The sequence below is a fragment of the Argiope bruennichi genome, chromosome 10 (genome assembly GCF_947563725.1).
Source record: "Argiope bruennichi chromosome 10, qqArgBrue1.1, whole genome shotgun sequence".
Classification (NCBI taxonomy): domain Eukaryota; kingdom Metazoa; phylum Arthropoda; class Arachnida; order Araneae; family Araneidae; genus Argiope; species Argiope bruennichi.
Window position 1 is genome coordinate 72,460,262 of NC_079160.1, and position 12,427 is coordinate 72,472,688.

General features: G+C 31.8%; 1 protein-coding gene across 1 annotated transcript; it reads right to left on the bottom strand.

The window, feature by feature from the left end:
• Positions 1-494: 494 nt before the first annotated feature.
• LOC129988727 (speckle-type POZ protein-like) lies at positions 495-8,422 on the bottom strand. Its single transcript, XM_056096995.1, has 2 exons — positions 6,913-8,422; positions 495-662 (listed from the first exon to the last, which is right to left on the bottom strand). The coding sequence occupies exon 1, from the start codon at positions 8,393-8,395 to the stop codon at positions 6,926-6,928; it is 1,470 nt and encodes a 489-aa protein (XP_055952970.1). The 5' UTR covers positions 8,396-8,422; the 3' UTR covers positions 495-662; positions 6,913-6,925.
• Positions 8,423-12,427: the final 4,005 nt, after the last annotated feature.

Below are 12,427 nucleotides of genomic sequence, written 5' to 3' on the forward strand. Positions count from 1 at the left end.
CAAATTATTCTCTGGTTGCAATAAACGTGACATCTTGGCATTTTTTTAGCGATTAACGCTGGCATGCGTTTAAAATATAGTAGACAAATAACACAGTTTTATAAAATATTGATAGATTTTCCTCAATTCCAAACTTTTGTTCTGCGAATTTGAAGTCGAAATCCATAGTTTGAGAATTAAAGAAATTATTTTTGTACCATCATAAGAGCAGAACATTTTCGTTAGAAAAGTATATGTAACTGCCGAAAGAAAATGGTAAAGGAAAAGAGTTTACTTTGTAAAAAAGTAAATTCTTCATTATATAAAAAATGATTTGTAATTAAAAAAAAATTAAAATTTATAATTCCTTCCTTTTTTGTGTGATTTTTATACATATTACTAAGATCACAAATTGTTGCATTTTAGTTTTAGATACATTGACGGAAAATACTTGGTGATTTTCAGTAAAGATTTGAGTGAGAATATCCGGTTTATGAACATCAAAAAATATAAGAAAGCATGCTTTATTTTCTTTTTCAAAAAAATTAATTCTTTTTTACAGAGTAAGAAAAATAATCATGATACTGTTTTATAAAACCAGATGCGAACAAAACAAATTGAGCCCAAAATCGTGAATGCTTGGACAGGCATTTCCAAAACCATAGACAGCCTTTCGAAGAGATCTGAAAGAGTTAAAGTCTGGATTAAATAAAATAAAACAAATAAATTTTTTTCTGAATTTTGGCAGTTTTTTATAAAATTTTTTTTGATAAATTTCCAACAACAGATTACATTGTTGTCTTGAAAATCAAACCATTTTCATTATTTCATCAAGTGATCACGTGATTATTTTACCATTGTTGAAAATTAAAGAATAAAGATTTGTGCAGCTTACGAGACAGATAAAAAAATAGCGAAGTTTCAATACCGTTATAGATAAACCACGCATTTACATTTTTAAAAGCGCTATGATTTCATGAAATCATCTCCATTAGAAAGTTTCATATACATGATAAACAGAACTAAAACAATTAAAATAATATATCACGTGGCTTTAATAACACTCAATTTGATGGAATCATAAGCATGGAGTTATAAAAAAAAGTATTTATCTTAAAACTTATATAACTAATACACCCGGCGAACTAGCTGCTCGCCTGACTCGACTGTATTTAATAAAAATATTATTTGCTTTCAGCAACCATTTGATTCATCCACCTGCTCAGTTATAAAATAAAAAAAATTCTTACAGTAATCCTCGTGTTGTAGCATATTGTAATATTAATTTAAAATTAAAGCATGCGATAAAGTAGTTTTTATTTCAAATTACAGAATTTAATAAATCTCTAATTGTGTTCAAGACCAAGGACAATATGGAAAATTCAAATAAATGACTATGATAAACTTTGTTAACCCTCTCGATTCCAGCGGGGCGGTTTGGGGCGGTTTGAGAATTTACCCTATAATATCCACGTGGGGCGGTTTGGGGCGGCTGCTAGCCGTTTTAGGGGAGATGGGTATTAAAAGAGGCTGCTCTACTGAACACTCCAGGAGGTCCTCGTTATCTTCGACAATCGCGGCTTTTTCACAGTAGTTTCCCCTGTGCCTTAGGGCGGTAGGGGTTGAGGAGGGATTCAGTAAATAGGTTGTTGGCGTACATTTTGTATTTTGAAAGGGTTTTAGTTTCCAATTTTGAGCTAACAACACATGAAAATAGAAAGATTTTATGGCCATTTATAAAAGAAATTTTCCACTGAAGCTCTCTGGTAACGATGAATGATATATAAGGATACCGACACGTTGTTTATTTTTCGGACAAGCATCAGAAGCCTTTTTCAGTAGTAAGACTATTGTAATGATATAAAGACAAACCATTGCATTGACACTGCGGCCTATTCACATCGCAGTTTTCTCACAAAATGGGTAGCGACAGTTGTTACTATGGAAGGAAGTCGTTTTACACTCCAAGCATCTTATTCTTTCATCAAAGGACTGTCGGAAATTCTTAGGCCGTGTACAAACTACCGCTTTTAAAATAGAATTAAAAAAGAAAAAAAAAAGATTGAGAGTATTTTTTATCGCCCTCTTCAAAGAGTTATATAAATACTGAGTTCCTTTTTAGAATGCCATTCTGAAAATTTCTCTTCAGTTGTGAATTGCTACTCTTTATTTTATGTACTGTGAATCGGGTGTTTGGATTATCAGAGTAATTTTTCTATTGAAACGCTTATTATTTCTTCATTATGAGTAAAAGAAATCGTGAACACACTGAAGAAGAAATTAAAGCAATTTTACTTGATTCTGATGAAAGTGACAGTGATCTATCAGATGATGGTTGGTCAAAAAATGATACTTTAGCTGATCTCTCGTTTATTCTAAGCAAAGAAGCAGGAGATGAAACTAACGTCGGTCAGATGAACGAGAGAGAGAGAGAGATGAGGAGTCAAAAAATGTTATATAATGTACATATTATGAAAAATTTGCAAATGATTCCCTCGTGTGTAAATTTGGGGAAATTTAACAGGAAGCTTTCGTTTAAAAATTTATCTTGTCTTAACAATACTATAGAAAACTTCACATAACATTTTAAAATCAGAAATTCAGCTTGAAAAATTCAACATGACAGTTCATACTAAAAACGTAATATTTATGATTAATGTAATTTTAAATGTGTTAAATCTTCATATTTAGTTTATGAAGAATGTAATATTTTAGTAAAATGTTCAGGCTGAAAACTGAAGGAATGTATTTTCGAAATATATTTCGCTGAGTAATTTTTCCCCCGAATTTTATTTCATAAATGTTTGTATTTCATTATAAAATGAAGTTTTAAAAATATGTTAACTCATCTATTGAAACAATTCGATAGATGAGATATATAAGGTTTGACGTAATATATTCCTTTGATTAGAAAAAAATTTTAATAGTTATATTTTAAAAGATTAGTAAAAATGAGTGGCAAAATAAAGATATTTTTGGAATTTGTATTTACCCTACATTCTTTTTCGATTATTTAATGTAAAAGCAAGAATTCGTAAGGTTTTGGGGGAAAAAAATGTGAAAACTTCTTTAAAAATTTAATTAAAGTTCTAAAACCTTTCTCTTAGTATCACTATCGTAAATGCAAAATAATATTTTATATTTAAAAATTCAATAAAGATAATCGTTTATACTGAAAAAAAATGCTAAAGACAATAAAAAAAAATCTTAGCTGAGTGTTGAAAGAACATATTATTTTCTAAACATCTTTCAAAAAGAGCAATAACATTTTTTTTATCCAACGAATGTTTTTATTTTGGTATTAAATGAAGATTTAATACATTGTCTTGTTAATCACTGAAAAGCATTCACATCTATACTATGTTAAAAAATGAACTAATTGCATTGATATATATATAATGTATGTTTTACATTACTATGTAAAAAAATTTTACATGGTAATATATGACATATTATTTAATTTTGGCAACAAAAAAATGTAAAAGCCTATTGAGAATTAAATGAAACATAAAAATGTTTTTGAAATTGCTAGTAAAGCAAGTTTTTATTTAAATAGTTTGTAAGCCTAACATAAAACTTACAAAAAAAGAAACCTATTTTCTAAATTATAGAATAAATTTCAAATTTTTTGTAAAAAAAAATACCCCACAATGATGATGAGCGAAACACTTCACACTAAAAAATATAAATACATTAGAATAAAACTCTTAAGCTGATGGAAAATGAATCTCGTTGCGGAAAACCGCAAGGCAATTATTCAAGGTAGAGCGTCGACAGTTTTATTACTTCAGAGTGCGGGGGGTAACTGCCCCTCAGCTAGGAAGAGTCCATGTCTTTCAGAGCCATGCTGAAAAAGTCTGGATGTTAAAGGGAGTGCCACTTGAAAAGTGCTTGGATGTTAAAGAGTTAAATATGTTTTAAAAAAATCTCTTTTAGATAGTACAATTAATTCTGAAATCGCAAATGAAACTTAGATCCATTAAGAATCAAAAACAAACTATCTGTGCCAGTATATGAATTAACAGTTCAAAGCTTGACTGTAGGTAAATTAAATCTGATGTTGATAGTACTGTAGTTATCCGTTGTTAGTTATTATAATTTTTCATTAACAAATTAAAGCAATGTATAGCGCAGTCTAATTTTAAATAAATAAGGCATCAAAATAAAAAAAGAGGCATTTATCATGGTGAGTATACGGCAGTAATATTTGAAGACTTTGTATTCAGTAGTTTGTATTTATAAACTATCGTACAAACTATTGTTAAAAATTAGGCTAAAGTTATTTTGAAAGTTTGCTTAAATTCAGGAAAATTTTACACAGTCATTAAAGTTATACTATACTATTAAAAAGTTAATTTTTTGAAATTTTAAAATGGTATAAAATTATCGTGCTGTAAAGAAACATTGTGGACAAAACCTCAATCTCGTTTAATTTTAAAAAATTAAAATTCCAACTAAAATTTTTAAAAATCGCTCATAGGTGCTCTTTTTTTATTTTTTCCAAAATATATTCGTAACTCTAGGTCAATTGGTATATCGTCCCTCTCAAACACACACACACACACACACACACACACACACACACACACACACACACACACACACACACACACACACACACACACACACACACACACACACACACACACACACACACACACACACATCTTTATTATTAGTAGAGATAGAGATGTCTCAATTGGAAGTCATCCATGTTTATATGAAATATTATTTTAGCAGACGCTCGGAGTTTATAAATATAATAATAACTACGTCAGCGTAATGAAGCAGACAGAAAATTACTTATAAAAATTATACTTGACAAATTAATTACATTTTTATAATATTTTATGTATCAAAGAATTTGTGTGTTTTTTTCAAATTTATTTATATGGGATTTAGGCTAGTAGCATTATTTTCATTGGTCGGACGGCAGCTCCCTAAAAACGGCACCGTTAAAGAACTATGAAATTTAAGTGTTATTTAAAAAAATGGAACATTAAAAACTTGTTCAAAAAAAGTAAAGTTTATTACATAAATATTTCTAAGACTCGGAAGTGCGAATAAAGCTAAAGATAAAGCCAAAGGCAAATTCAAGGTTAAAATTGAAATTAAAAAAAATCCGTTAAGCAAAGCGTTTTGTAAAAAAAAAAAAAAAAAAAAAAAAAAAAAAAAAAAATCAACATCTAATTTTGACCAAAAAAGAGGCAGTATGACTACTCTAGCGAGAGCGAAAATTTCCTTTTCAGCAATCCCGGCATGCTTCGTGCACGGACATGCGCAACGGCTTGGCAAAACTTTTTGATAACGCGATGTCTTCCGTCAATCAACTTTCAAGTAGCGTCAGTTCGCCGATATTTATAATACCAATGCAATTAACACGGGTATTTATATGCCAAAGAAACTAACCATGACGCTCATTATTCAAATTATTTATCTTTTTGTATGCGAAATATGATTCACATAAAACAGATACAATTAGAGTTCCTTTTAATGTAATGTAACAATATTTACATCTCGTTTCCATGCAAAAAGACGGCTATTTTAAAGCAGACTTCGAAATTTTGCACCATGATCGGATAATGAGGTAAGTTAGCTGATACTCCACACTTTCACACAAAACCAAAGTTGGATGTGCGACTCTAGACGTAGGATTTAGACTGAATCAAACTCATACACAAGACGGATCTTTTGCTTCCTGGAATCCAACTCCAAAACTGACCACTATTTTATAGCGAAAATTTAGTTGAGGGAAAACTGCAATGTTTAAAAAAATATGTGTAGAACGAATTAAATTTAAATGCTTCACACAAGTGGTGTATAACCTACTTTGAACACCAAATTGTCTTCAAAAATTGGATAGGAAAAAATGTCGCAAAATCTTTTAAAACAACTAAAGGAATGCGATGCAGAAGTAAGAAAACTAATGAAAAAGAAGGAAATAATTCTTTATGGAATCTTTAACTGTGCTGAAGACGGTGATTTTGCAGTTTTCCTCCAGTTAAACGAAAATTAAAACTATTTTCTCTTCTCTACTTTTATTTTCATATTTTAGCACTTCTTTTACGAACAGATTAATAAATAACAAGAAATGTAGCAACTTTGGACATATGAAATAAAACCATACAGCATTTTAGTATCAGCCTTCTTGATAATACAGTATACTCCCGAGTATCCGGTTCGCGACTATCCGGCCTAGCTTTTTTTTTTTTCGTAATTAATTAAGGAAGACAAAGCATTGCTATGGCACTGAAACCGGGCGTCTGCAAAATACAACAGGAAAAGACGGGAAAAAAGCAGCGTTCTGCTCGTTGTTCATTGTTTTGTCAATGTCTAACGGACCTCAATTGTAGCCGCTGTTTCTGATTTTAGCTTCACAGTACGTACAGGATTCGTAAATTGTTCTTGTTTATGTATGTTTAATTTTTCTTAAAGTATACCACGGTGAAGTGAATAGAATTTATGTTAAAATGTGAACAGTTTATATTATTTAACTTACTTTTTCTTTAATAAATTCTTGTAATGCAGTATATAAACATATATAAACTGTCAGTACAGTGCCTTTTATTTTAACTCGAGAGGCTACTGGCAACTGCTTCTATGCTTCACGGGCCGAGGTTCCGTTCACATTTTAAGCAGCTTGAGATAAATGGAGGGCTTAGTATTCAATAAGAAATAAGAAAATACGTACTGTAACAGTAAGTTTTGGTTTAAAAATTTTGTCTTTTGGTATTGATGGGCAAAGAAATGAGTTACTAGAACTACTACTTATCCGGTTTTTTTGTTATCCGGCCTGCCCATTCGCCACATTAGGCCGGATACTCGGGAGTGTACTGTTAGTTAGAACAATCTATGAACCATAATGCATAAAAAAAGCGATTATTAAAATTTCGTGATTACTAAAATGTAAACAGAAACTATTACATTACTTACTGCATCCATTTTTCTATTTTCCCAGATAAACAGCATGAAAAGTTTCAATTGAAAGTTCAGGATTACTCTTTTCTAAATTCAACCATTGACTAGAATGAAATACTTCCTCACGATAGTCTGCAATGTATCCCTGCACACATTTCTTCAGATCTTCATCATGATGCCTGTCTGACAGAAGTAAGAGCTCACAGCAATTAGATAGCTGGAGATTGCTCTTCAAAATATTTGAGCATTTGTGTTTCAGGGCTATTATGTTGTACTTATCGGCAGCGAAATAGAGGCCTTTTGCTTGCTCCAAATTCATGTCTTCCAATCTATCCGAATAGATGAACATAAGCATCAGACGAACTGCTTCTGCATCTAAATCTTCGATGGTCACGCAATCAGTAATCTTTTCTTTCATGTCGGCGGTAAACATACTTTTGAATACCGAAGATCGTGCACTTAAAATGCTCTTATGAGCCTTAAATGTTTCAGTTTCTGTTTGAAGTTTGGTGTCACAGAGGACACCTTCTTTCAACAAACAAGTCAAATCATCCAAAGCACTGGGGACTTTAATTGGAGTTTCCATAAAAAATGTAAGATTACCAAATACACTATCTTCTATTCGTTTGTATTCAACACCGGTGGAAAAAGCAAATTCGAATTTCAAAGTCAGGATATCATTTGATAAAAATTGAGAATATCTTCTAGTCAAGTAATCTTTGGTAACATTCAGTAGGAATTTCACATTTTCTGATTGTTCTTTATTAAATAGCATTTCACTTTTCCCGCATTCTATCTTCATTCCTTCGGAATCCAATACAAATACTTTACAAACACAAAATTTTACAAAATCCTTATCAACGGGTGTAACTTCAATCCAAATATTTTCTTTGCTACCGATACCACCAGCCAAAGTTAAATCCAATGAGAACAACTGTTTTTCTGCAGAAGCAGACTTTATCGCCAAATTCCGCTTTTCGCGAGGAAAAATACTGCCAAATTCCTCTACCTGTCCAATGAACGCTGTTCTTTCCACTTGTATTCGAGTGCAAGTGAAACATTGCCATGCTTCTGAAAAGGATTCGTCGGTATTATACAATCTGCAAAGAATTGTAAGCGTTTCAGGTGGCTTGAATTTATTTTCTTTTTTGCGATAGACTTGATTGTGAGGTATGTAACAATTAAATATTTTAAGGCAATTCCAACTGCTTGATGAAAATGATTTTTCGAATGAGGGAGAAGAATCGTCATCATTGAAAAAGGAAAGTTCCACATCAAATGCGGAGTTGGTGGGTGGACTACCTGCGCTTTGGATATAAAAAACTATATGTTCTTTCTGTAATCCTGATTCAGGGACTATCTGTAACGTCCATGAGACGTCTTTTACTGAGTCAATGACAAATGATGAACTGGAAAGACCATTTCCTCGTGTTCCATAATAAAAATTGTAATTTTCTATTCGCCAAGTGATCGCAAAATATTTCCTATCGCACGCCATATCTGAAAGAGCGGAAACGTACTGCGAGTCGTTTATCGAGTAATAGGAGAGGAATTCCCCTTTCAGCCGCGCATTGATGATAAAAAAAAGCTAATAATAATGATAAAAAAAAGATAATAGTAGTGATAAAAAAGGAGATTTTATCTTCGATTATTTGCACAAAAAGTGAACAATATATTTCTTACCTTTGAGTTCAAACTGATTGTTGTGAATAAAGATATTTCAAAATTATTTAATCTATCTGATGTATCCGTCGCTTCTAAAGAAAGATTATTTCATGTCTTTTAATAAAAAGAAATTAACTATTTAATTAGTCGTTATGAAACCTTTAAAAACTTTCTTGTGCTTCAGTACTGGAAATCAAAATTCGGAGTATGCTGTTGTTACTTATGGCACTTGACAAGACCGCTGAAGAAGTCAGCGTTTTAAACCGAGTTTTGAGCAGTGGCTTCTGAGGGTAAAGGCCCCGAGAACAGAAGTCTGGCTTCTAGCTCGTATTAAGATGATATTCACATACTCGCTTGCGCAACCTCTTTTAACAGGAAAGGGGGGGGGGGGCTCTTTCACATACCTCACAGATAGAACACGGAGTAAAGAACAACAATGTCGGAACCAGGACTTGAACCCGGGGCACCTAGATCATGGAGAAGACGCGCTACCCGCAGACCAGGATGCTTGCAAAATTCGGAGTATTTATAACAAATGCTATAATGCTGCAGTTATATATTAAAAAAGTTCTTGACGATATATATTGTACATGAAATATTTATTGCTGTCGACTTTATTCGAAAAAACATAATAATAGTTCTCGATAAATTATCATTGTACACGTAGATAAGTCACATCACTGACCGCTCGAAGGCACACGGATATAAAACGAGGCTTAAAGGCTATCATCGGCCACGGTACAACCCTTCCCTAAGAAAGTACGTCCCTTCATCGATTGGAGGAGCGAGACCCCCACCTTTTCGTGTACCCTCCAGGATAGCGAGAATCAACTACCATGCCAGGAGCGTGTCATCCTCAATTAAGAAATAACCATCGGGGGGGGGGTGCACGTAGATAAAACATTTTTAAAAATATACATACACAAGGTCTTAATATAAAAATATTTTGCATACAATCTTAAAATACAAACACTTATTATCACCTGCAATTAAATTTGTATGGCACTAATGACATATCAGTCATTAGAGGTCATGATCTTTCATCTATATTAATAATAATGATGATTGTGCATGTGTGCATTTAGGCTCTATAGTCCAGCCTGTTTGATCTACAGGTACCTTGAAAATAGAAAATGTGCCCTTCGGAGCGATTTTTTTTGAAATTTTAATTACAATTTTAATCAATTAAAATTTAAATAAAATTGGAGCGGTTCTCACGATAACTTCTGAAACATTATTGCACAAAAATGTGTTTTACACCGTTTCAGATTTTTTTTCAAGTATTTTTTTTTTTAAATATTAATTTAACAATCTTGCAAATTTTTCCCGAGTTTTGGCAATTTAAAATATTTTTTTTTTTTTTGCATAATTATCCGTAAAATATTTAATTGTTGCAATGGAACAGAATTAAACCATGTATTGTTTATGAAATGTTCACACATTATTTACCTATTTACTCTATATATTTTTAAAAGTATACTGTTCCGTAAAAGTAAAATATGCCGGCGTCCTGCCTAGGGGTAGCGCGTAGGGATTGCAATACCGGACCATAATTTCAATACCGGTATTCGGTATTTTTTAGATCTTAATACCGGGATACCAGTTTTAATACCGGTATTAGAAATTTTAGAAAAAGAAAGGAAACACAGGTGTTTCTTTGTTTTATTTGCCAGTTTTATAAGAGAGTGTAAATATCTCAAAAATAATATGTAACTTATAAATTATAACAGTATATAAAGAATCACAAAAAAGTAAAGGAACTATTTATTTAAATCACAAAAAAATTGTAAATATTACTATTCAATCTGTGGTACTATTATAAATTTTTGAAATGTGATCTTAAAAAATATAATGCATCAATTGTACTGTCATTAAACCTGAAAAGTAATTTTGTGTAAAAATTTCCAGCTGTCGAAAACGCTCTTTCGGCATCTACGCTAGTTGGTGATACTATTAGCAATGCGCGATATACTTTTTCTAAGTATTTGCCTCTAAATCCCTCATCTTCAAATAAGTCAATTTCATCGTCGGATGGTTTTGGATATAGCTGATTTCTGTATTTTATTTTGGTTTGTTGAATTTTTTTTTATTTATCAGTAATTCTAATTTTTGTTCAAGGGGCAATTCCTTTTCACTATCGACATTAGTGTCATCAAAATCTTCAATAACTGAACCGAATTCTTCTGAATGTGGATTGGTTTGTGGGTAAAAATTTTTAAGAAAATTTACTATAAACTTAATCAGATTTGAATTGATTATTTTCTTTTCTTCTTTTTCATTTTCATTTTTAAAATCCTTGTAATTATGTAAATACCATAAGACATTTTCTATTTCAGTATGCCTGTCTTCTGTGCGATTTTTCAATGTAATATATAATTCTTCAGATAGTCATACGTGCTGTTCTTTCTTGACTGCAGCATGAAATTTATTATTTCATTAGCTGTTAATAAATTACAATCTCTCCGACGTAATGCCTCTATAGTCAGTTTTATTGGAAGTAGAGCTGATATAGATCTGGATATTAAGTCGAATTCACTATCTGAAAAATTAATTTACAGGTTTAAGTAGATTATTGCTTTTTGGACTAGATTTCTAAATTTCAAAAATCATTCCATCATTAGAAGTAAACTGTTCCAACGTGTCTTAGAATCTATTATTAACATATATTTTGTTTTATTTTCAGTTAGCATATATAATATATGCCATATTTATAATATGGCCTTTTTTGTAGGGGAACGTTTAAATATCTTAACATTTTTTCGAACTTTAGAAATTATAGGAAGCAATTCTTGATGGGTTAATATTTCATTCTCATTAGCAATATCTTCTTCAACAAGTACATTGTCATTGCCTTCATTGTCAATATCACTCTCACTCTTACTCTATTCAATGTCGGAATCCGAAGTTTCTATATCAACAGTATTTGGGTTCTTCTGTTCTTTATTTTTTTTGGTATAATACATCTATTACTCCTAATTGAATTCCATGAGCATAGCAGAATTGCTGATTTCAACTTTCCAACTTTTTTCGTAACTGTTGCTCCATTAGTCGTTATGGATACAATATCTTCTTTCAGGGATAATACATGTTTCGCTAATTTAGATTTAAGCAATTAATTAAGCCATTAATTAGCTAATTAATTTCGCCCGTCAGGGAGACATAAAAACAAAAACGTATACTATTTTGCTATGTTGGCGATCCCTGAACATATAGTGCAGATAATTTTAAAAATTTCTAGTAAATACCGAAAAACCAGTATTTAAACTTGTGAATACCGGTATTACAAAATTGTACAAATGGCTCAAAATACCGGTATTCGGTATCCCGGTATTGCAATCCCTAGTAGCGCGTCTTCCTCGTGATCTGGCAGTCCCGGTATCGAGTCCTGTTCTTGCGTGGTTGTTCTTCTCCCTGTGTTCTATCTGTGAGGTGTGAAAGAGTTCCCGTGTAAAAACTTGTTGTACAAGTGAGTGTCATCTTCATATGAGCTAGAAGTCAGACTTCTGTCCTCGGGTGCTCATGGATCTTTACTCTCAGAAACTACAGCACCCCTCTCTGCCCGACCTCTTTGACTTGGTTTGAATTGGTGCTCAATAAAAAAGGGATAAACAACAACAAAGTATACTATTCTATAACTACTTGTATAGTTCTAAAGAACTGCTTTAGTTCTTATATGATTAAAACTGAGTGTATGTTTACACAGAGCTACACATAAAAGAATCCTCATGAGTAGGGATAGATGGGAAAATAGAGTGTTTTGTTTAATATAGTTTAGAGGATGAAGATAAACACTTTCCCTCTTTTTTGTAATGTTGTTGGATAACATTTGTTTACCTCATGAGCTACCTCATTATATCACTCCAAA